Raw genomic sequence first — 24,443 nt, 5'->3', positions numbered from 1 at the left:
CGATGTGACAATGTGTTTTATCACTTTTTGAAGTGAGCCATTTTTGCCATTTTTTTTTTCAATAGTACAAAGCAGTTAAAGTGTGGCGCGGTTTCTTATTAGCGTGTTGTAAGGGGGATTATCTTACTCAACCATAGTATGGAGGAGGGAGAGGAAGAGCCAAAGGCGCAAGAGAGAAACGGATGTGACATGAGTTATGAAATAGAAATCAAAGGCCGTGCTCGGGCCTGGTTGCAGCAGAGTCGACTGGTTATGGTTTTTGGGAGTGTGTATAGTGGATGTGGCCTTGGGCGATGTGCTTCTTGTTAAAAGAGGGGATGTACTTTGAGTGTGAAGCAGGCTCTAGATAGAGTATTTGCTCAGGCAGCATTTCTAAATTCACCCATGCACTCATATATCTACTCATGTTGTTCGCTTCGTTTCATAAGAGAGGATTTGAGCAAAAACACGGCAGATACTACAGAACTACTGATATTTTTTAACTCTTGAGGAGGCAGTGAGAGGAGAAACTGAATCATAAAGTAGAGCAAGGGTTGTTTTACGAATGAAAAAAATAAGGAAAAAGAGATGGAGCATTTCCTCCTTGCGAAAGTCCTCTGTGGTTCATTCTGAGTGCTGTGACTGATTTGAAAGTGGTAGCGAGTGTAAAATCTGAGCGCAGAATGAGATGGAGGCTTCAGTAGTTCCAACACTCCCAGTCCAGGATGAATGTAGGCAGCAGCAGCAACGGTAACACAGGTACAGCTCGGCTAGCGGCTCCGCGTTTACTCCCTCTAGCCCCTGATTCAATGTTTGAGTCCTTCTCAGAATACGGTGGGATGACGTTGAATTCCTCGCTTTCTCTCTCGTCCGGCTCCTCTTCCTCGCTGTCCTCCATCTGTAAAAGGAGGGAAAGAGTTATTATTCCAATTACCAGAAGAGGTGGAGCGTGGACGCAAGTTCAGCAAGTAAACTTAAAGAGAAAGTCCACATTAACACAAAATTTAAAACTACATGACAAACTACAAGCTGTGGCCAAAACAGCCAGAAAACTAACTTAACTAAGTGTATCTTAATATATCTTCTATATATCTTAATAACATCTGAGTTGGATTTTGGTAACATTTCTACACCTGCATACTAATCATGAGCACTGTGTACGTCCCATATTTCCTCTTTTTTTAGACCAAACCAGACAAACCAATAGACCTCCAAATACTTTTGTTTATATCTGTTTATAACAGTAAGAAAACTGTATAGCAGTGCAGCAAGAATATGCCTCACATTTATTATATATTATATCTATACGATAAAAACTATAAACAGGTAACACAGTTGCCAGTTATCTTTCTGTATGCAGATTTAATGAGTAAGTTACTAATGACTTTCTTAATAACTTACTCGGAACATTCAAATGATGATTTCAGCTATTTAAAAATGATGATCATGACAAACAAGCTAAAGACTCGTGGTGATCTAAGCTCTCTCCAAAATATGGCTTTACATCAATTATGATAAATCTATCCATCCATTGTCTATACTACTTATCCTTAAGGGTCAAGGGGGGGCTGGAGCCAGCCCCAGCTGACATTGGACGAGAGCTCGAGAAAATCCAGAGAGAACCCACACAGGCACAGGGAGAACATACAAATTCTGCACAGAAAGGTTCAACTCGGCAGCCTGAGGTTTTGAACCTGGAACATTCTTGCTGTGAGACAACAGTGCTAACCACCACCATATAAAGAACTTTAATGCAAAATAATATAATAATGCAGAGTTTGAAAACCACATTGAAGAATTCCTTATTTACAATCTCTGTAATACAATTCTTTTTTCAAATTCTTTAATGTTTCCGTCTGTCACCCAGCGAAACACTTCCACTAACTCAACAAAATGAAGAGGAAACGCTAATTACTAAATGCCATGGTAAAAACAACAACAAATGTTCATTTTCACACTGAAATGAGTCTATTGTAACATTTTGTAAGAATAGAAACTCATAAAACAACATCACCAGTCAGTGTGGTCTAGTGGACGTGGTTACAGAGGTGTAACAGAGCCGCGCCCATCAGTGAGGCTGGATGTTCTCAGTGGTGCGACACGAACTAACTTTCAACCAGGAAGGTCGGCATTAAGTTACTTTTTAACTTCATAACTCAGAGATTTTATCTAATGGTACATATGTTTAGCGGGAAAAATAGTAAGGCTTTATGTGAATGCACAAAATAATATTTTAAACTATTTAAATTCATCTAGTGCCTCCCTCTTTCCCTGCACTTTTAATTAGGGACAGTATCATATTTAAGCAACCTCTCACTGGTTTTATAGTACACATATTCTTCTAACTACCTTGAGAGAGCCACCAGCTCGGTGAAGCCTCCACACAGACAGAGAGGACGGTGTTGGGGTGAAGGGTGAGTCTTTATTCTCAGATCTTTGCTTGAGCCTGAGTTTTATTTTTGAAACTTTATTCAAAACGGCCTTGGAATGTCACTGGCATCAAAACTAGAGGAAAGCACTTATTGTTCCTCCTCTTTGTTACTGTTGTAGCATCACAATCCATTTGTAAGTCTCTTCTCTAAAACTTCAACAGGCAATTGAGTTTGAGGTTTTTCTCAAATTAAATTTAAAGCCTAATAAGGAGACATATTACAGGAGACATGTCCACTTTGCTGCTTCGCCTGCATCCAGTGCTACACAATGATAATAAAACTCACATAGATCATCTTTAAATAAACTGGACGTCCAAGATGCAGCCCAGCAGTGGCAGGGTTTCTGTGCTTCTGCATAAGGGATTGTGTGATGGGATGGGAGGAGGAGGATTAAAATGGCAGGAAAATGGGAAACATGCAGCAGATGGGTGTGCATACATGAATATTAACAGTAAGGGTTGAGTCTAATGCTGCAAACACCTACAGCTAATCCTCAGCCACAATGAGAGGTTGGGTTGGAGGAGGGAGCTGCTGGGCCCGACTCACTGCTACAGTCCCTGGTGATACTTAGGTGTTACCACCTGATATACAGTCAACCACTTCTTCAGTTCTGCTCGGAGCTTGTCGAACGCTAGCATATGGTGAGACAGTGAGGAAGTAGAGGGCACTTACACTGTTGAATTCAGGGAGAGTGTTAACGCTGACGTGGACGCTCTCCTGGTAGATGTGCGGGGAGGGCTGAGAAGCTGGCACGGGAGTGTTTTCCACAGGAGGAGGTGCAGAGATTCCCATGGAGCTGATGGCATTGCCTGAAACAGAATCAGCAGGGGCCATATTCATTAGATTCACATCTTTATTCATCCTTGAAGTATCACCAAAATATTATCAGTGACCTTTAAAAGCATAGTTAGAGCTTCCAACTCTGTAAGTACTGGGCAAAATACATTTCAATATGTTGTTTTGCTTGTACTTTTAAGCCAAGTTAGTGGGATGGTAATATTAATAGGTCAGTCAGCCCAACACTTCAGTCCAGAAAGATTTAGCTCTCCAACTATTGGATGGTGTGCTATTAAATGTAGTACATGTACACATTCATGTCCCGCCTATGATAAATGAGTTTCATCTCGCGTCATCATCAGGTAAAAACTTTTATGTGTCCATCACTTTGTTTTTTTACCAAACACCTGAAAAAAGAATGACATCTTAAGCCACAAAACTAAATTCAACAATGTGCCACATTCATTCCTATGAAAGTTGCTCACTAGGCACATCAAATGCTATACATACAATTTCAATTTCAAGTGTTACAGCAGCCCTTTTTAGTTTGTGTACAGGAAATAAACTGCTTTTTGGGTGATGATCATCACGTGATGATCCCAGATGTTACTCCCAGATGATACCCCGTGTGGCTAAAATGCTGAAATTGCTTCACAGCCGGGCGTTCCTGGGGGCTTGTTATGAGCATGTTAGCATGTTGACATTAGCATTTATCCCAAAGCATTGCTACAGCCTCACAGAGCTGCTAGCATGGCTGCAAACTCCTAGTCTTGTTTTAGCCTAAGCATGACAAAACAGCCCAGCTGTGCACATTCACTGGATCAAAGATTGTGATAAAAATTAACTTTAAAAAATGTTTGTAGTTGTAGTTTTGACTTATTTTTTCATTTCATACTTAAACAGTAATTCTTATAGGATCTTTTGATGCTCTTTCCACCCCTGCTGGTTTGGCAGCAATTCAACAAGGAGCCACTTTATATTTATCAGATTTGGACAAAGGATTCATTGACTCTACAGAGCTTGGAAGTCACATTCACATTTGGCAGCAAACCAGGAACAAGTCTCTTACCATTTATTTATTTATAAGAAAACATTATGCGTCAGTGGTTTGCCCCCTAAATCATCAATTATGACCCACCTCATCTGAATTCTGTATTAATGCACAATATAAAATTAGTTAGAAGATCAATTTAGTTTATACAAACATTTGACAGCTAAAAGGTAACATTTCCTCCGTCATTATCTTGGCACAGAAAGAACTGACAGTTATTGTACATGATTGTTACTTAATGTCAAAATGAAAAGTGTCTCAAGTTTGGAAACATTTGTCACTCAGATTACTTAACTGAGTTGCAAGAATAATCATATGTTCGTGCTTATACTAGTTTAAAGTCGATGTAACCTCATGACGTTTTACTCACGCAAACACAGGTTGTTGTTGAACATATGCAGGATGCGCTGACAGCCCTGCCATTCATTCCCACTGCCGTCACATGTGCACCACTGGGACACTTCTGTGCTGCTGTTGCTCACATAATTGGGAGTCATGATGGTCCCTGGTTATGGAAAGAAGATAAAAGTCGTATTACAGGGGCAACTTTACAAACTTTTTAAACAATATTTCCCTCAGGCAGAAGATTTTCATTTTCAGCGCTCACCTGTGTGGCAGGTTAGATGCAGACTACCAACAATATCAGTGCCCTGGGGATCCGGTGTCACCAGTTTTCCAGCTCTCGATATTGATAATTGCAGGTACACAAAATTACTTTTTGAAAAATACAGTGTGGGAAACAGAAAGAAATGATATTACCTGGATCATATTGTTGAGCTGCTGGAAATGCAATTTTTAAATCAAGTTTTTTTGAAATGGTGCTGACTGGATCCCCAGAGCAGCGGCTTTTGGCAGTTAACCATTTATGAGCCCCTGTAGAGTTATTTTGCACAACAAAATGAAAATTATATAAGCCAGATATCACTGTGAGACAGCATCTGATGATTTCGCTGTCAGATTCTTTTCCTGAACTAGTCATCCTCTTCTACCCCTTCAATTGTTTTCCCTCCATCTCACCTATGAGTCCAGCGTAGGCCTTCAGGCACATGGCTCTGCTCTCTCGCATACAGCCAGAGGCAGACAGAGGGGAGGGCTGGCAGTTGTGTTGGAAATCAGCGAACCGGGACCTATAACACAGAGAGAGAGAGAGAGAGAGAGAGAGAGAGAGAGAGAGAGAGAGGGAGAGGAAACTGTTGTTCGTGTGTCAGCACTGAGAAACAGAGTGTGCATTTTAAAGTATTTTTACGATTTCATCGGTCGAGATAAAGAAAAACAGCAAAAACAACACAAACCACAACATAGAATGCAAGGCAGAGAAAAATATGGCTGTGCACTCACATTAAAACCACATGTTGCATTAAACAACATGTTGTGTTGAATTAGTAAAACCTCTGGAAATGTTGGTAGCTCTCCAACCACCCTCTTCTTTTTGGACAGCTAATCAAAAAACTTTCTTCCATGAAAGAAGTATTATATAGGAGATCTCATAATTAAACAGCATTGTACACCTATGGTCACACATACAGTAGTTTTGTCAAAGCCATCACTGGTATTATTGAAATCCTCAGAGCTCACAGTGACAGCTAACCCATACAAGCTATAGATTTTAGAAGTATGTGCTTGAACTTGCACACACCTTTTAAAACATTCACACATTTAGTGGATAATCTAAAGCAGGTTTACTGTATAATACTGTATATCTTGAGCTAAACTGGAGTTTCTGTGCTTTTCCCAGGCTTTTCAGAAGAAACACATGGTAGCTGTGCGTTTGGAACAGAGAAACCTCCTGTCGGCTCTCATTAACGCTCTTCTCTCTTCTTGTTTTAAATCTGTAAGTAATACTACAGAGGGGGCAAATGTGTGACCTCCTCAGTTTCAAATAACTCGCAAGTATTTTTCCTCTTACCATTAATAACCTCTGTAACATTTACTCTTAGACTAGCCTGTAATTAATGTTCATTAATTTATGAACATGCCGTGCATTCTGGGCCACTACATACAAACTGCTCTGATCCCTCTTTTCTGTCTGGAAACCATTCATCCTTCTTGAGTTGTTTTGGGCCCAAAGACTCATCATACTGCTCATATTTCCTGTAACACCAGGAGGGAAAATTCAAGATAAAGACTAATACATTTTTTTGAGACTTTGATCTTTGAACCAATTAAAATAAGTAATTGGCGGATACATGACCAGTCATTCTCCACAAAGTCTGTGATTTTCACGACATCCTGGATTGTATCATGGTGCTTGCTTACTGCAGGCAAAAAGAAGCTGTGTTCTGGGGGCTTGAGACCTAACAAACCTGTTGAATGTTTTACTTTGCTCATAAATCACATGACAACTTTGACAATTGCATTGTTTACATCAATGGCACATACCTATATGTCTTGGCAATGTGGAGCAATGTGAAAACAAAGCATGTTATAGAGCTTGCAAGCACAGCTTATTTGCATTACTGTCCTCTCTTGTCTGCTGTAATGTGTCTTGCTGCCTGCACGCTAACACGTATACATGTGCATGTGTAATACTGGAGCAGAAGATTAGAGCTGAAACATGAGTTGATTAATCAAACTGAATAATTTAAGTGATTTTTTTCAAGCAAATAAGGCAAATATTTTATGGTCCTAGCTTTTCAAATGTGAGAATTCGCTGTTTTTCCTCGTCTTACATCACACAAGTGAATATCTTTGAATTTTGAATCTGTTGATCAGATACCAAAAACTATTTGAAAACAGCACTTTGTGCTCTAGGAAGTAATGATGGACATTACGCTATTTTCTAATGTGGAATAGAGCAAATCAGTAATCAAAAAAACAATCAGCAGATTTATGGTAATGAAAATAAGTTGCAGCCTTATATGAGATACAAACAAAAGAAGGACCTGCTCATCAAAACACTCCTCTATAGCGCACCTAGTGGTAAAAAATTCAAGATTGTGCCTTTAATGTTGCCATTATAATAGAAGTTGAAAAGGGGGCGCACAAGCCCAATCTGTAGTATTTGTTACATGTTTTCTGAACGTATATATTGGAGCTTTAAGGCATTGTGAAATCTTACCAAACCACACCACCGTCTTACCTACACAGCTCGTCCCTGGAGCAGTAGTTCTGCAGGCTGAGACAGTTGGGCTTGCCCACTCTCTCCTCCCCTCTCCCATTCTCCTCATAGGAACATGACGGGACAATGGTTTTCCTCCGGCGCTCCCCACACAGAGTGTCAGAGCAGGGACAGAAGAGCAGAGCAAAGCTGTACTCCTCTGGCACACGCTCCAGGAAGCGCCGCAGGGCTTTGTGGCATTTCTGGCGGTTACAGCTGTTGTCAGAGGGTGTTGCTCGCTTGGTGCAGGCCACAACATATTCTGACCGCAGGGAGCCACATTTCTCATACAGGCCACAGTCCTGGGCTGCCTTCAGACACTGGTTTTGGCCGTCCACAGAAAGAGAGGAAGCTGGAGGTCACCAGGACAAAAACAGTGTAATGTATATCAGGAAATAAAAACAATGACATGCAGTGATTTGGGTGGCAAACTTTTAAATATTTGTGCTGAGAGCAGTACCTGCCATGATGGACGCCATACGTGACATCTCAATGTTTCTCACCAGATTTAACTGCAGCTCTTCATATGGAGACACTTCATACTCATCATAAGCTAAAACAACAGCAGAGAGTATTGTCACATGGATTATGCGGCTGAGAATTCAAAACGCCTCCCTCACAAAGCATATGCCAATGCTTAAACCCACCTGCAAATCTCACAGTCCAGTAGACCCTGAGGCAGTGTTCCTCCCTGCGAGAGCCACGCTGACACTTGCAAACCTGAAGGGGGCGGTAATGCTGCAAGGCGCTCTGGGCCTCCAGGCACTCCAGGCGGGCGTCTGGGCCGAGGGGCGACACGGCCTCCTCGGCTGCACAGTACTCCAGCAGTCGATAGAGCACCAAGCAGGACTGCTCCTGGATGCAGCCCTGCTCCGCCACCAGACAGTCTAAGGATGCAGCTACTGGCGCACTACCTGGAGGAGAGGACGATGCTGTCAGTGGACAAAGCCGCTGGTCAGCCAGCATTACCACCAATGTGTGCACTGCTGTATTGTGCAAAGCAGCTGTGTTTACAGCCATGCCATTCATTATTTAAGCTAATATGCTGTGATTAAGATAAGAGAGCAAGGTGAGTGCACTCCAAAGACCCTCCGCCGCTCTGCAGGTTACTATAATACCCAACAAGGCAGATTAAATTGAGAGCACAATGGTGTACTAGAGTAGTAGTGTGGGCGAAACCTCAGTCCTCGTAGAAACACACGAGCCTCTTGGATCATTTCACAACACTATAGGGTTATGTTGTGCTTATAATCGTTTCATAATTATTTCTTCATCTTCTCAGTGGGACTTCTTGTTGACTTCTCTCCTAATGTTCATGTACACAGCCTTTTTTACTAAGGCATCACACTTTTTCAGCAAAGTGACTCAATGTTTATCCTGATGAGAGTTACATGTCTATTCAAGCTTTTGAAAAAGCTTCAGCAGCCAGTCACCTCACATTGTGGTACTGTTTGGAGGCAGGTACTGTGAGTTGGCCTCATCTTTCTTATCACACGTTTTTTTATCACTGAGCTCAATACATGTTATCATAAAGTTAGAGGAATTTTACTTATGTGCGATACCGTCCTGTGAAGTTTCAAACCGGCAGTCAGGCTGCGCCTTATCTTCCTCCCTGCATCTTTTTTTCCTTTTGGATTCTGTTGTATGAGATGAGGAAATATTTTGTTTAGTCTGTTCAAGTGCTTCTCAGAAATGTGGGCATCCAAAATTTGAGGGTCAGCTGCCACACGGCATTGCATTCAAAAGTTAGTCTGAAAATAAAACCCAAAAGATGACTGGGATGTTGTGAACAGAGAATTTGTTAAGTTTCCTGCATCAAAAAGGATGCTGTTCAACAGCCAACTCTCAAGTCTTAGATGCTTCATGGATCTTCCTTCAAGTACTTGAATCACCAATGAGGGAGCATTTCCAACATAGTCCCTTCCCATGTGACATTAACATTTTGGCTGGAAAAATATGATGCTCACTATAAGGGATTACCTTCCTTGGAGTGGAGTTGTGTTACTCTTGCCAAATTGGTATAAAACTATATAAACTATATAAAACTGAAAACTGACAGCTATCTGATAATTAGTAAATATACATTAATTAATCTAAAAATCTGTGATATGCTAATGAAAATGTAAAATATACAAGATAACATGGGCTAGAAGATGTAAAAACATTGCTGTGGTGCTTGAACATTTTACATGTGACATATTCAGTATCTTCAGAGACATGTACTGATGGACATCTTGCACAAAAGCACTGCTGTTATTATTGTAACACAGGACACAGGAACAGCTGGGGGGAAAACCTTTTGCAGCAGGGTCCCTTCCACTTGGAACAAGCTTGTAATACTAGAGACAAAAAGCAATTTATTCAGCACCGTTCATCTTTTCTTTTCCAACCAAACCAATACACTTTTCCGTCCAATTTTACTTTAAGACTCAAACTGAATATCACATTGAGACAGTGACTCATATCAAATGTCCACTATAAGGATGTTTTTCCCCCTGAAGCTCCTTCAGGCAAACATCTACATGTATCTAAAAAATGCATCAGCACACACACCTACAAAATATACTGCTTGAAGATACTGTAGAATTACCATTTATGTATTTAAAAGGATTCATCCCATTAAGTTATACAAGGATCGTTGAGTACAAATGTGTTGCATATCACCAGCCACATTTCCCCTAAAACACTAATACACTATTCAGTAGAAAAGCAGTCATGTTGGTCCATAGTCATTAAGCATTATGAGTGTTTTGATTGGCAGTGTTCTGTCTAGAATGACTGAAAGCGGAAAAAAAAAAACTACAAATCTTTTCATAATAATGATTGTTGCTCCATGAAAAACACAATGCAGGAAGGCCAGAGGCAGCCTGAGACGGACGAGGGAAAAAAATAAAGGCCTCTTCATAAAAATGCTTCCGGATGGAGCATTTCAGGAAATTAATTTTCTCAAATGTGACACATAATTGTCCCCACAAATTACATTTTATACACAGTGATTCCAGAGAAAGAAATTAATTTACTATATCCTGTCACTTTTTGACTGCACAAAAGGAGTAGACTGACAAACATTTAAAAATATGTTGTGCAGGTAGAAATAAATGGGGCAAAGGTTCATGTTTGAACTTGCCTGTTAACAAAAATCTGTACCTATTTTAGCCTCACGCACACTTATACTTTAGTACATTAACATATATATCGCGCAAGCTCACACAAAAACACACACACTGTATTGTGTGAGATCGGTCACACACTTCGATTAAGCTCCTGCTGACTGGCGGCACAAAGCACGGCTGCAATCCAATTTTGCTGCTGCATGTTTTGCAATCTCAGTCGCCACATGAGGTCCACGTCTCGCTTTGGCATGAGACATATCATAAACAGAAGCTTCGCTTCATCGCCACTGCAGGAACCCTGCTAAGGTTACTGCAGTGCATCCACGGGAAGAGGTGGGAAGAAACACCGGTAACACACAGTGCAATGAGTCACACTCGCAGTCACAGTTCCCCAAGGTGTGTAAAGGTGATGATTAAATGTGGGTCTGCCGATCTATGTATCATGATACCTTGATAATTATATTAAATTATTACATTCCGCCATGTTTAGCTCCAATTCAAACAGGCTTCATGTAATCTTCTGTTTGGGCAGTGAACATTCATTATTCCTTCTCAGTGTTGGCTCCCTCAGGCTTACCATTGATAAAGAGAGACTATCAGCAATTTTAGTTTCCGAGAGCCGTTCTTTGCGCACACGCACACGCACATGCACATGCACACACACACAGAGGGAGGGAGAGAGATAACAAAAACCTATATAAAGTACAGAGCAGCTCTTTTAAATCTTGTCCAAGAGACAGGTCATAATTATATTAATAACTTGAACATTATTTACTGTCATGATGATAAAGAAGCACTGGGCTCACATTGTGCTGTTTGAGATGCAACAAATTGCTGAAGTAAAAGTCTGAGTTGAGGCAATTGCTGGTCTGAGCGTAGAGCTTGTGTTTAAAGAAAAAAGGAAAGGAGAGAAAAGCGAATAGAAGATGAATTTACTGTGATATGTAAGCCATAATACACCCTATTGATTTCTCACTGGGGTGATTAATTGAATTTGTGAGGCAAAGCTGATGAAGGTTAACGCCATAAATACAAGACCATACACCGACAGTCACAGGGAGCGAAGTGGTTTGGTGAATCTCTCCTCCGTCCTTTCAAATGTGTGGGATGGGTAGCAGAGCATCCCGTTTGTTGGGCAGCCATTTGACTTGAGAGAATATCATGGCGGGGAGGTGTAACTCTGATGTGAAATGTGTTTGGGGACTATGACAGAAAGGAGTTGTTGGCATGAAGTTGCAGGTTCAAGGAGGAAAACGGCAGTGAGGTGACAAGATGGAGGTAAAATGAGACAGGAGAAACATGCCCACAACTGCGGCGTTTTGTTAAGATTTGCACTCATTGACCTCAAATGCAGTTAAGCCAATGGGACTCCTGAGTGGACTGTGAATTAGAGCATTTACATGCATAGCAATGTTCCATATAAAGGCGTGTTAGTTTACATATGGTGACAGTCAAAATGGAGTTTTGCGTTTTTTGTAAGAAAAAAAATTTATTAGACAGAAAATTAATCAGGAAATATTTTGATAATTGATTGAAGTCATTTTAAAGTAAATTCACTTGTTTAAGCCACTCAAATGTGAGTATTTGCTGGTATTTTTAGCAAATTTAATATATCTAAATTGAGTCCTGACAACCAGTCTGAAGGTCAACTTAAGGTATTATATGAAACTCTGATGGTCATTTTACATCACAGTATTTTCTGACACGTTATTGACATACCAATTAATTGAATGATCTAGAAAACATGCAGGTTCATTGATAATGAAAATAAGCCCTAAATTCAACTGTAGCATCAGAAATGACAAACCTTTTAAACTTTGACAGGTCTAATGTTGGCTCTTACAGGAACCGACCTGTACTGAACTCCTGGTTGGTGTAAATGCATTATGGTATTCATTCGTGCTTGCTCATGCACTGAATATATGAATATCCCTGATTTACTGTGCAGTTAATGGAATATTAATGTGCAAGCAAACAGACTAATTGACCTTAAGAGACCACACTGGAAAACACAAGGATGACAAATGGGAGCAACTAAGCTGCAGGACAATGGAGCACATGTTTTTATGTCAAAATACTCATTTTCCTGCCAAAATGATTGACCACATCTCATTTCCAAAAATTACAATGCCTTTATTTTTTATTAAAAACATTGCACCATCTTGTGCAAGATTTGTCAAGGACATTTCAGTTTCTGACTTTTTGCTGAAATGGTTTTGATTGAATCCTTATGTGTATTGGAACATACTTCCTGCGTGTTGGCCTCTCCAGTATTGACCTCTCCTCCCCTCTCCTCTCCTCTCCTCTCCTCTCCTCTCCTCTCCTCTCCTCCCCTCTCCATGTGTACTAGTGGGCGGAGGTGTTTCCTCAGGAGGGACACAGCTGGTCGATCAGTGCTGATTAAAGCTTGCGTGGGCCACTGTTGACACAGTCATTTTTGCTGAGTTCTAAATTTTTCCACTTTCTACCAATCAGCTCATCGTCTTCTAGCATTAAACTTTCTATTAACATTAAATATATTCTTAAAGGTTTGCACATATTCTCTTTGTTATGAGGAAAAAATTAGAGGCACTGCCGAGGGCAACCTCAGTTGAGCAGCTCTTTTTCATTTATAAAAATGTACTTATTTCTCAACTGCAAGTGAGTTTTCTCTTATTTACATGCTATTTCATGGCAGATGAAATTTTCTTCTTGTGTGTTGTTTGTATTTATTGTACTTCACTTGAATTTTTCCCTATTTTTCTGGCTGTTATGATCCCTGACTACATAATTTTTTCTCAGATATTTTTTACTGGAACCTTTACTTTCTTTCCGTCTTCAGCAAACTCCTGTTACTCTCATCTTTGCAAGTCCTTCCACTCCAATCCCACCGTAATGCTGCACCTGTCAGATCTCATTATTCTCTTCAAACTGTCTGCCTCCAATCTTTAGCCAAATCACTTAAAATCTCTCCACACTGCGTGGAATGTGTCCATTCCACGTCTTTCGCTACCTTTCTTCACGCTGTCACATCAGGACCGCACTGATGCAGCAATAACATGTCACATCTAAACGAGGAACACACAGTTCCGCTCAATAACCAGCACAAATCAGCGGCAGTCCACTTCAGTCCCAAGTCCACTTCAAAGAACAACTTGATCCCCCCCAAGAGAACCCTGTCCTCACAAAAAAATACCATTTAATTATTTAATCTAATCATACCTGCTAGCGGTGGCTTGCTGGCTTCTTTTCAAAGAGCTGCATATGTAACAAAGTTTCACACTCCTTGATTCCAAAACTGCTTGGCATGCATGGGCAAATGGCACGTTTGTTTGCTCCTCAATTTGTGCAAACTAACAAGACTGACTCTCTGTGTGAGTGAGTCTTTGAAAACAGCAGCACAGTTACACTTGCTTTTATCACTTTTTGTGTGCGCGCCCCACAGAGGCGACTCCAGTGCTGGAGTTGTGTGCAGAGCTTCTACAAGTTGTACACTTGCAGAAAATAAGCAATACATGGTGTGAGCATTCTCATTATTATGGCATACACTACAAGCAGGAACAGTTCAGCCGAAAGTGTGTAATATAACACATGAGTTAGTTAGTTAGTGATGAGACTTGGTTCCAGAAACTGAAAAATAAGATGCTAAAAAAAAAAGCCTGTTCAATATAACCTATGTGTTCTGACAGCATGTGTTAAGGGTCTTAACTAGTCGTGAAAATCATCATTTCATCAACAGTTATCAAGTGCGTCTAGTACAAGATTGAGGCTTCGTTTAATGAGCCGTGCTGCTGGATTGTGCAGCCACATCACGCAGGCAGCATCCCTCCTCTGTACTCCAGGTAAAATACATACTTGCATCAGGTGCTGCATCAGCCAGTCAGGACGTGCAGAGCTGTGTTAATATTTCAGGCTTCTGCCTTCAGCTGCCTGGTGCAGTCCAAAAGTACGATGTGCCAAATAATTTCTTGGCCAGACAGCGACACAAGAATCGACAGTTTTCCATTGGGCTGTGGGTTTTTGTTGATGCGGTCAAGAGTGTGCAAGTGACAATCGAGATGCAGAGCACAAATAAACAAACGAAGCATAACAAGCAATGACACATAAACGATCCAAATAAGCATTCGAGAGACTTTCAATTTTTATGCAATGAGCTTGACTGTGAGTTGAGTGGAAATCAGGCGTCATTCAGAAACCCACATTTTGATAGTGAGGTTATCCTTGATGTGAGCGTTTTAATTAAAATGATTTCTTTAAAGTAAAACTTCAAATATGTGAAATAATTGACTATTCAGAAAGTGTATTTTATGTTTTTTTTATCTAAGTGATGTCCAATGGGAAGGTTGCCAATTTAATCTTCGTGTGCTGTCGGCCTAAACGGAACTGAAATACAGGCACAGAGTACATAAAGACAATGCCTCAGCAGAAAGAGACAGAGAAAAAAAGAAGAGTCTAAGGCACACTGGGAAAGAAAAAGAGGCCAAGGATTTAATAAACCTGTGTGCATGAGATGAGGGCATTCAAACCCCTACACAGTGTGTACGTCAAATTGTCACACCACGAATAGAAACAGCTCGAGTGTTTGGAAATCAGTCCACCTGTGTAACTTCACACAGCCGGAAAATGAACCCTCACACACTTATGACAACCGTATTATGGCTCAATCACGTCCACTAAATGAAGTTCCAAAATAGCAGCACTCAGTTGCAGTCTGTACTGGGACTGTAGCAACGATCCACAGAGGCCTCGCAGCGAAGGGTCAAAGTCGAGTTTAATGTCATTCAGCAGTCGCCACATCTCTACTGATTTATGGTGCATGGCCACATTAAAGGTGATTTCATTGCATTATTTATGAAATGTCCACTATTATTAATTTGGAAAACAAAACTGATGAACGCAGCAACACATGCAAACATTAAACATGACTTTTTGGAGAATAACTAATGTGTTGTTTGAGCGTTCAGTCAAATCACTCGATACATTATAAAACACTGGATCCTTGTGTTTCAAAACCTGTAATCTATACAGGCAGGTGCGATTCTCCTCTTTCCTTTTGGACATTTCACTCTTGTGGAGACGCATTCATGTTGGTGCTGTTAGCCGTGAGCTCTGCGGAGCGTCAGTGGTGACAGACATTTAAAGCTGTAGTCTACCTCTAAAGTCCCCGCTGCTATTGTTTAGGCCAGATGTATTTCAAGTTAAAAATAAAATTGTATGAACTGCAATACAGATCAGAATGGCTATTCATTACCTATAGACCTCAACAGGGAATGTCCATTAGACCGACACTTAACACTTTATCATTATTAAGCTGCAGATTTTTACCAAAATCAGATTAAAGTCTATTGAGTTCTGCACAGATTTCACCTTTCTTTAATGATGTCAGTTTATAAAATTTTAATCCAATGGTTTATTTAGCAATCAGATCATTACGGTAGAATTCAACATCATGACAATCTGTCTAATTTGCATTAGTAATAACTCAAATCTCGATTAAAAAGTGCTTGAAAATAACTGCTTTTCTAGGAGTGATTCAACCTTAGAGCCTGGCAGGTGGTCCTGACACACTGGATGATATACTGGGTCCCTGAAAGGTTTGACATTCACAAGAAAGCATTCATCATTTTAAGATACTCATCTCTAATGGGCAGCCTCACCTGCCATCATCTGAATGGAGTGAAGCCTCCTGTACGACTCAAATAATCCTCCCAGTTACAGTATATGCATGTATTTCTGCACTGAGGAGCACAGGGAGGGGGTTGTGTTTCATACGAGGACTATTTCATATGGTCTGAAGAACACTTAAGATCCAAAATGACATAATCCAATATCAATAACCTCGGATCAACAAGCGTTATGCTCCACTGGGGGATTTCTTATTCAGCCACAGCCACATTACTGACTTTAATCATAATAACTCAATTTGATTACAGACAGGTCTTTGCCCATTTGATCATCAGCCAAGACAAAGACTCATAAAGCAGTGACACTACAAACTGGCCCGTTATGTTGCTACCATGTGGTTATAAATCATTGCTTTCATATTTAATCCTTCATCCTATCAACTTCTAATGCAGAACTTGTGTTAAATGTCAATGATTTACTGACGGGGAAGCCAAAATGCTTTCACGTGAAGGAGAACATCATTTAGTTTGACAGTTCATGTGTGATATTTCCATGAGGTGGGACAGTCCAATCAATATTTGGGAGATGAACAGGTCTTTTTGGAACGCGTCCAAGGCAGATATATCAGACCTGAACCCATGATGTCATCCGGATGTAAAACCTAAAGAATGGGAAACTGATTTTATGGACCGCTTTGATGTTATTTTGATCTCAAAATCTCTTCTCAAAAGTTTCACTCACACCTGTAATGGTGTTATTGTCAGTGAAACTGAAGATGTGCCTACATTTGAAGCAAATCTCTGCCTTACACTCTTGTACGTTATACTCCTTTTCCCCCTTTCTTCCTTTTAGATAATGAGCTAACCATCCTCTGGCCATTTACATGCATGGCATGAGCTAAACTATATGTGAATAGGTAATTTAGAAAAAGTTACCACATTATGATTATCAGTGTCTGGGGAATCCAAATAATACCAGGACATTATCACCTGTGACACACACTGGAATCCAGTTTGCTCTTGTTCATCTGTGCTGGGGGATTCATTAGAGTCTGTAATTGTTGGTATCCACCAGACATTTGCATGATAAAAAAAACTAGGTAAAACTGTTCTGGGTATCAGGAGACAAGATATCTACCACAGGGATTACATGCTCACGGTGTGGTGACATATTCTGCATCTAAAACACACGCCAGCTGTTAGAAAAGCGAAATGTGCTGCTCACCATGAGAGAAGACATTGAGCAGAAGTCCAATGATCATCATCCTGTCCGGTGACATTGGAGAGTTGGTGACTGGGAAACTCGCACCCGGCTCGCTGCAGCTCAGTGACCCGTCTCCTGCCACATCCAGCCCGCTGCTCTGCTGCTGCTGCGCCCACACGGACTGAGGACAGATCGGACGCTGCTAGTGCACAAAGTTGGCACAACTGAGCCGCGCACACAACTGGAGCGACTCAAGCTCTCGCGATTTCTGTTGTCCCATATATTTTTCGCATCCCAGGTACATTGATTTCTTGAGGACGCATTGAAGAAAAAAATTCCAAAAAGTTTCTCTGCAGCCGATCTTCACTCAGTCAGGCTACAGTCTCCAAGTGTCGCATTTGGACTTGTGCGTGGTTGCGTCGCAGCTCCACAGTTGTCCAGCCGGAGTTGAGATCAGAGCAGTGAAACTGCATGGCGCATCTCTGGTAAAGGCGCAATGTGATTGGCCCCTGACAGGACTGAATATGCCCATGAGATGTCCAATGTTTCCTGTGGGAGAACAGCTGGGCTGCAGAGTCAAGTTCAGGCATCAACATGATGGATACTATAGATTAGATTAAAAAGTCAAACACGTGAAGGGGTTTTCATGTTTGTGGCATGTAGAATTATCACTCTCTAATCCACTTAATTAACCCAGGTATTTTTACTATTTTGTGGTGTTTAATGGTTTTAAAGGATGACTTAATGTCTTTGACCTTGACAATGAACATCTACTAATGGGATTTGTACCTATACCGTGCTGCATTCAATTAAAATGAGCTTTTGAGTTGAAGAAGCAGAGCAGGCTGCCCCCAGTTTCCATCTGAATCTATCCGATTGGTCCATTTCTGGTCTTAAATATTGGTTTGTTTTTTCCCCCAGAGGTGCCTTTAAGTGTCTTCTCTGCTGAGGAGAGTTTAAATGTTAAAATATTGAATTAAATATGTTCCCTCGTCTGCCTTGAGACTGTCTGCAGCCCCACAGCCTTCTCCATTCATATCAGTGTACAGCAGGACTGAAGCTGTGAAATCTTTACTTGTTCCACTGCTGCGGGTGGAAAGGGTTGGTCCACAGAGGGTGGCATGCAGGGAGAGATACTAAACACTGTGTTACTCACCTCTAACACTGATATACCCCCCCCCCCCCCCCCCCCCTTTATGTATCCACATAAACAGTTGTTGTGCAACTTGTGTCTGTGCATGTGCAGATAGTGTTCAGGCCTCCATTCTCTATACTACTCCCTCCAAGGATATAAACACAAATTTTTTTTTTATTTTTGCTTGCACCTTCTGGAGGAAATAAGAATTCACAAAGCAGGGAATAAGAATAAGAATTCACTTACTGCAAATCAAAAATACTTCTTTTTTAAAAAATCATTCAACGCTGATTTAATTCAAGGATATTTGTTTGAAACATTTCTCTGAAGTTCATTCAGTTACACCATTTACAGTAGAAAAACTCCATCAAAAATAGGAGTAAATAAACCCACCGCTGCTTCTCACTAAGGGAGAACAAAAGCCACATATAAAATGGCATGCCATTGACCTGTTGCCCTCAGTGTAATTAAAAGATAGCAGAGGGATTAGTGGATTAATTTACACGTCCTGTTCAAAGGGATGCTGGAGTGGCACTAAGAAACACGTGTGGACGGTGACTGCTATTAAAATGCACATCCAGCCAAACTCGAACAACAAAGCAACGCATGTTTTAAGGCACTGATATCAGCTGTAACTACGGCAGCACAAGGAGGCCTTTGCACTGAGTGGATTGTCTTTTACAACTTGTTTTCTTGTTTGTTTTCTGCTAAGTCAGGTTTTATTCATTATCTTCTTATCGTCTTCTCTCACTCCAGCTTCAGAAGTTTGGTCCATGGCAGGACTCCTCCTCAGAGGAGGTCTGACTGCTTGGCACAACAGCAGCTCCTCCCTTTGGTCAACGCTGTGCACTACATAAGACATGCACAGATCCAAATACTTAAATAAAGCGAGCGTGGGATTATTGCTGTGAGATGACACTGTTTACTGTACAGCCAGTGTTTTTATCAGAGTGATCATCTCTCAATAATATTACAGATCTGAGAGATCTGACAGTCTGGTTTGTTCTGACACTTGAAATCAACTGTGCACAATGTTACATGTTCAATGTATTTCACACATCACCATACTGGGAAAACATAAAGTCCTCGACAGGCTGCAGCAGCACAACATGCTGAAATGTGAAGTCTGGTTTACTTTGGACAAACTAAAAGAACTTTAAAGATTTGAAATACTGAACACAAACGTGCAACAAGGGACACAAAAGATGGATCATGCTGTTGCTCAGCATTATGCACAGGCTAACTGTGGCTCTGAAGCATCATTACAATTGTGGGAAATAGAAAGAAAATGTCACCCTCTCCTCAACAAATCACTGTTGTGTATTAGATTCACAGTCTCAACACAGTGGAGCTCTGGATTTGTCATGTTTCCTGTAATTTATCACACTTGAAACTGTCTGTCCTTTTTATCTTTGTAACTTTAAGAGATGTTTGTGCTTTTGTTTCTGATGTGGTGTTTAGCTCACGTCTTTGTCCATCAAGACTCTGATGAAGACAATGGTGTCGAAACGTGAGTCCCTTTTTGTCCCCTTGGTGGATTTCTGTCCTCGAAGGGAGAAGCACCTGATTCAGCTGTATGTTGCTGGAAGATGTGCAGAGCGCCCTGCTTCAGCCCGTCTTATCTGAGTTCTGTGTGGTCTCAGTAAACACAGTTTGGCATAATGAGGTATTAATGAGGCCCAGCAAACAACGACTCTTAATGAGAAACATTTTGTTTCCAGTTCTGCTGTTTGATGAGGCTTGAAATAAAACATAAGTAATGTCATAAATAGTCACAGGAGCACATGATCCATTTGGACATATTGTCACAACATTGAGTACTAAAACCACAACAACCCTGTCTTCGTTGCAGTTTATTTAACACGATAAGAAAATAGAACTATATCCCTGTACTAAATCAGCTATAACCTGAGTGTGTGACAGGTAGTTAGAATGTAAATTGCATCTAAATGTAACGTATAAATGATTAAGTAGCTAAAAAGAATGAATATGCAGTTGAAATAGCCAAAAGTAATGCTAAAGTAATGAAAAATTGTTCAAATACCAAGCTTATGCTGCTAATAATACAAACGTGACCTTCCTGAATTTCCCCCAGGGATGAATAAAGTATCCACCAATCTATCTAAATCAACCCAAACACTGCCTTTATCCTTGAATCCTGTTAATGTTACATTGTGATTTAATCTCTTATTTGTCACCTTATAGCTTGTGTCCATCTGCATGCAGCAGGTCTATGGTTTCATAAACTGAACACATTAGAGACATGTTGCCTCCATCTAGTGGACAACTTTGATCACGGCTGGACTGAATGGATCAAAATTTTACTTTGGGAGTCCTGCACTTATGCAGCACTTATCGCCTTCAAAGATCCACAGCAACACAAAAAAAAAGCTCACAGCCCTTTAACCAATTAGATGTAGCATTTCAGCAGGTCAGTTAATGAACATGTGCTGCCAAGCAGAGCAGATGTAAACACATGTGACAATATGTTGCTTATGAGCATTTCTGAAGATTAAATCAAACAATTGACACTCAGTCGTATCAAGGTTTTGCAAACAGCACCGAGAATGAAGTGTAACTAATAAATGTCCACAAGCTGGTAAAACAGGGCACTTGTCAAGAGTTAATGAGTTATGTGCAAGGTTATATAAAAATGTTAATTCAGACAATGCATCTCATTATAGAGCAACCAGACAGTAGGCCTATTATTTTATTTTTCTAACAGTGGCCACATTCCCTGGGAGTGGATTACTATTAGTTAATATGTTGTTGGTCCTTTCAATGTGTGTATATGTCCCTGAAGTCCTTGAGGGTCTGAGGTCCTGACGACCCCATGACTTTGGTGAGGCTAAGATGTACAGCACATATGTCTGGCTGTCAGCCCGCAGTCTTCACTGCTCTGTGGGCGTAACTCTGCGCAGGAGGCCAAATAAGAACCATGTAAGCCATGTTAGAGATCTCTTTACATGGCCCTGAGGAGAATAAGTCCGCACAGTGGCTCGTTTCTGTCTAAATTTAGTCACTTCACGTGTATTCGTGTGATATCAGGATTTACTCGTACAGGACACAGAAAACTACGCAGCATGACGACATCACTGAGTAGACAGCTCATTGGCCGAGGACAGTGTGACGTCGCAGTATCGACCAATCGCCTTAAATCACAGTTCCCGTGCGTTATCGCGATCAGCCGTCTTATATAAATCGTCGACGCCGCTTCGCAATCGGCCATTTCGTCGGTGCAGGCCATCACACGTAGAGGGCAGTGGGGCTTATCGTGTGTACTAGTTATCTGAAAGGCAACTCAAGAACATCGCACCATGACTGACACAGCTGTTTCCTTCGCCAAGGATTTCTTGGCCGGTGGTATCTCCGCCGCTATCTCCAAAACAGCCGTGGCTCCCATCGAGAGAGTGAAGCTGCTCCTTCAGGTACCGACCTGCCTCCCGGAAGGCTGCCTGCGTTAGCCGGCTAGCTTGTGTGATCTTGCTAACTGCCATTGGACAAAGTTACCAGTTATCTCTCCTGGTTGTCATCGTGTATCCACAGACTCTGGTTTACGAGGCTCAGCGGATTGTGTTAGCACTGAATTTAATGAGAGTCTTAATGGTGAAATGTTCAAGGATTTAAGGTCACCATGGGACGGGAAATGACCTACACTAGCCCGGCTGCTAACGTTAGCTTCCCACGTTAACCTTAGCCGGCGTAGCTAACAAAGGACAAACGCTTGTAGTGACATTAGGACATTGTGTACAAATAGACGGCAAAGCCTCTGGAACATTTACAACCCTACTGTTTAATAGTCAGCCAGAAGAGGACAACATGTAGATTATAATTTAGCTTAAATTGACTCTGAAATCTCTACGCTGGTTGGTGTACCTCCTTGATGCTAGCATGCGCTAAATGAGAAGGCCCGACCGCAGTAATTCAAAGCCGGGTCGATAAGTTTCACATCACTTTCTGTCAAGTCTGCACCACAGCATTATTCCTGAGTCTTCTAGTACTGACTGCAGTCCATCTCACTTTAGTAGTATGTTAATATTGAGGGATATTTTCTCTAAATGAGTGTATGTTTGATAGATCAATAACTTGGTCAGCATAGCAGCCATTATCGTTTGATTGCCAGTGAACACTGATGGCTATTAAACTGCATTAGCATGGAGGCTTTGCAGCAGTGTTTACAGGTGTAAGGTGTACCAAGGTCACAACAAGGAGACCTTGTGATTGACCCATGCTCAACACTTAATTGGCCTCATTAATTTAAACATGACCTTTTCTTTCTTTCTCGTTGTTCTAGGTCCAACATGCCAGCAAGCAGATCACCGCAGATAAGCAGTACAAAGGTATCATGGACTGTGTTGTCCGTATCCCCAAGGAGCAGGGGTTCCTTTCCTTCTGGAGAGGTAACCTTGCCAATGTCATCAGATATTTCCCCACCCAGGCCCTCAACTTCGCCTTCAAGGACAAGTACAAGAAGATCTTCCTTGATGGCGTTGACAAGCGCACCCAGTTCTGGAGGTACTTCGCCGGTAACCTGGCCTCCGGTGGTGCCGCTGGAGCCACCTCCCTCTGCTTCGTGTACCCCCTCGACTTCGCCCGTACCCGTCTGGCTGCTGATGTTGGAAAGGCTGGAGCTGGGAGAGAGTTCAATGGTCTGGGAGACTGCCTGGTTAAGATCTCCAGATCTGACGGGGTGAGGGGTCTGTACCAGGGCTTCAGTGTGTCTGTGCAGGGCATCATCATCTACAGGGCTGCATACTTTGGCATGTATGACACAGCTAAGGGTAAGTTGACTTTTACATCGACACACATCTGCACCACCGAAGACACTGCCCTGCATCTTCTAAATCCATTTTTTCCCTCTCTGTGGTTACAGGTATGCTTCCAGACCCCAAGAACACTAGCATTCTTGTGAGCTGGATGATTGCGCAGTCTGTGACAGCTGTGGCTGGCCTGACCTCATACCCCTTCGACACTGTCCGTAGACGTATGATGATGCAGTCCGGACGCAAAGGAGGTGAGTTAACTTCAACTGATGGACGCCCTCAGAGGCCAACTAACATTACTGCGAAAAAAACGTGTCTAGTGGCTCGGATATGCGGCTGATGGACTAAGTGCGCCTTAGATGCCTTTTCTGTGTTAATTTCTACCTACAACATCTAATTTCTCCTCTTGTCTTGCCTTCCACAGCTGATATCATGTACACCGGAACCATCGACTGCTGGCGCAAGATTGCACGCGATGAGGGTGCCAAGGCTTTCTTCAAGGGAGCCTGGTCCAACGTGCTCAGAGGCATGGGCGGAGCCTTTGTGCTGGTGTTGTACGATGAGCTGAAGAAAGTCATCTAAATCTTCATATTGTCACATCACTGTCCAATTTGGCTAAATGTAATAACTCTCCATTTCTATGGACTCTGCATTCTGCCTTATTTATGGGAACAAACTATAGTGTCTCACCACTAGCTGTGAGCGTTGGCTGTACGTTGTGCATCTTTGATTTTAAACGTTCCGCACCCTCTTTACCAATGTCATTCCTGTTAAAGAAATCTGATACCTCCTCCTGTCATTCACTAGGTTTGTATGGTCCCAACTTGAATAAATTTATTCTGGGGAACAAACTAAACCATTGATGTCCAGTGTCTCCTCCACTGTCATAGCATGAGATGAGCACTCACTGGATAATGAAATGCACGAAGTGGATTACACCCGACTGCTATATTTACTCACGCTTATCTTCCTGAGCCTTCCTGGTCTGACTGTGGTCACTACGAGGATTGTAGAGTAGAACGCCTGAGTGTTAACTCCTTTTGAAAATTGCTCTGCAGGCTCCTGAAAGTCAGTAATGCATAATGGATTTAATGCTTGTTAATTTTGTGGTGATAAAAAGAAATACTGAGCCTGTTGAGGTTTTGGGTGTTTCTAGGATACCACTCAGAGCAAATGTAAATGACTATCAGGAGTGCAGGTTAATTTACACCTGCGCAAGCAGCAGGGAAATGTAAAATAGCTCCTCAAAGAGATTCACAGTGTTATTATTTTGATGGCTCATAGGAACA

General features: G+C 41.5%; 2 protein-coding genes across 2 annotated transcripts; one reads left to right on the top strand and one right to left on the bottom strand.

Moving 5' to 3' along the window:
- Positions 1–676: 676 nt before the first annotated feature.
- On the bottom strand, positions 677–17,332 carry LOC139213478 (GDNF family receptor alpha-4-like). Its single transcript, XM_070844184.1, has 8 exons — positions 17,278–17,332; positions 7,984–8,250; positions 7,797–7,889; positions 7,319–7,688; positions 5,257–5,366; positions 4,610–4,744; positions 3,084–3,220; positions 677–877 (listed from the first exon to the last, which is right to left on the bottom strand). Exons 1-8 carry the CDS (start codon positions 17,330–17,332, stop codon positions 677–679), a joined length of 1,368 nt encoding a protein of 455 aa, XP_070700285.1.
- Positions 17,333–21,623: 4,291 nt separating this feature from the next.
- Positions 21,624–24,277, top strand: LOC139212769 (ADP/ATP translocase 2). Its single transcript, XM_070843300.1, has 4 exons — positions 21,624–21,819; positions 22,686–23,172; positions 23,265–23,405; positions 23,579–24,277. Exons 1-4 carry the CDS (start codon positions 21,709–21,711, stop codon positions 23,734–23,736), a joined length of 897 nt encoding a protein of 298 aa, XP_070699401.1. The 5' UTR covers positions 21,624–21,708; the 3' UTR covers positions 23,737–24,277.
- Positions 24,278–24,443: the final 166 nt, after the last annotated feature.

Source organism: Pempheris klunzingeri, chromosome 14 (genome assembly GCF_042242105.1).
Source record: "Pempheris klunzingeri isolate RE-2024b chromosome 14, fPemKlu1.hap1, whole genome shotgun sequence".
Lineage (NCBI taxonomy): Eukaryota > Metazoa > Chordata > Actinopteri > Acropomatiformes > Pempheridae > Pempheris > Pempheris klunzingeri.
This window is presented reverse-complemented; position numbering and strand designations above follow the sequence as displayed.

Excerpts from the sequence above, each read along its gene's own strand:
- LOC139212769 (XM_070843300.1), top strand. The coding sequence starts at position 21,709 with ATGACTGACACAGCTGTTTCCTTCGCCAAGGATTTCTTGGCCGGTGGT. Across the intron at positions 21,820-22,685 it reads GAGTGAAGCTGCTCCTTCAG|GTCCAACATGCCAGCAAGCA; the intron begins GTACCGACCTGC and ends TCGTTGTTCTAG. Across the intron at positions 23,173-23,264 it reads CATGTATGACACAGCTAAGG|GTATGCTTCCAGACCCCAAG; the intron begins GTAAGTTGACTT and ends CTGTGGTTACAG.
- LOC139213478 (XM_070844184.1), bottom strand. The coding sequence starts at position 17,332 with ATGTCACCGGACAGGATGATGATCATTGGACTTCTGCTCAATGTCTTC. Across the intron at positions 8,251-17,277 it reads GCTCAATGTCTTCTCTCATG|GTAGTGCGCCAGTAGCTGCA; the intron begins GTGAGCAGCACA and ends CCTCTCCTCCAG. Across the intron at positions 4,745-5,256 it reads GGCCTACGCTGGACTCATAG|GGACCATCATGACTCCCAAT; the intron begins GTGAGATGGAGG and ends TTCCATAACCAG.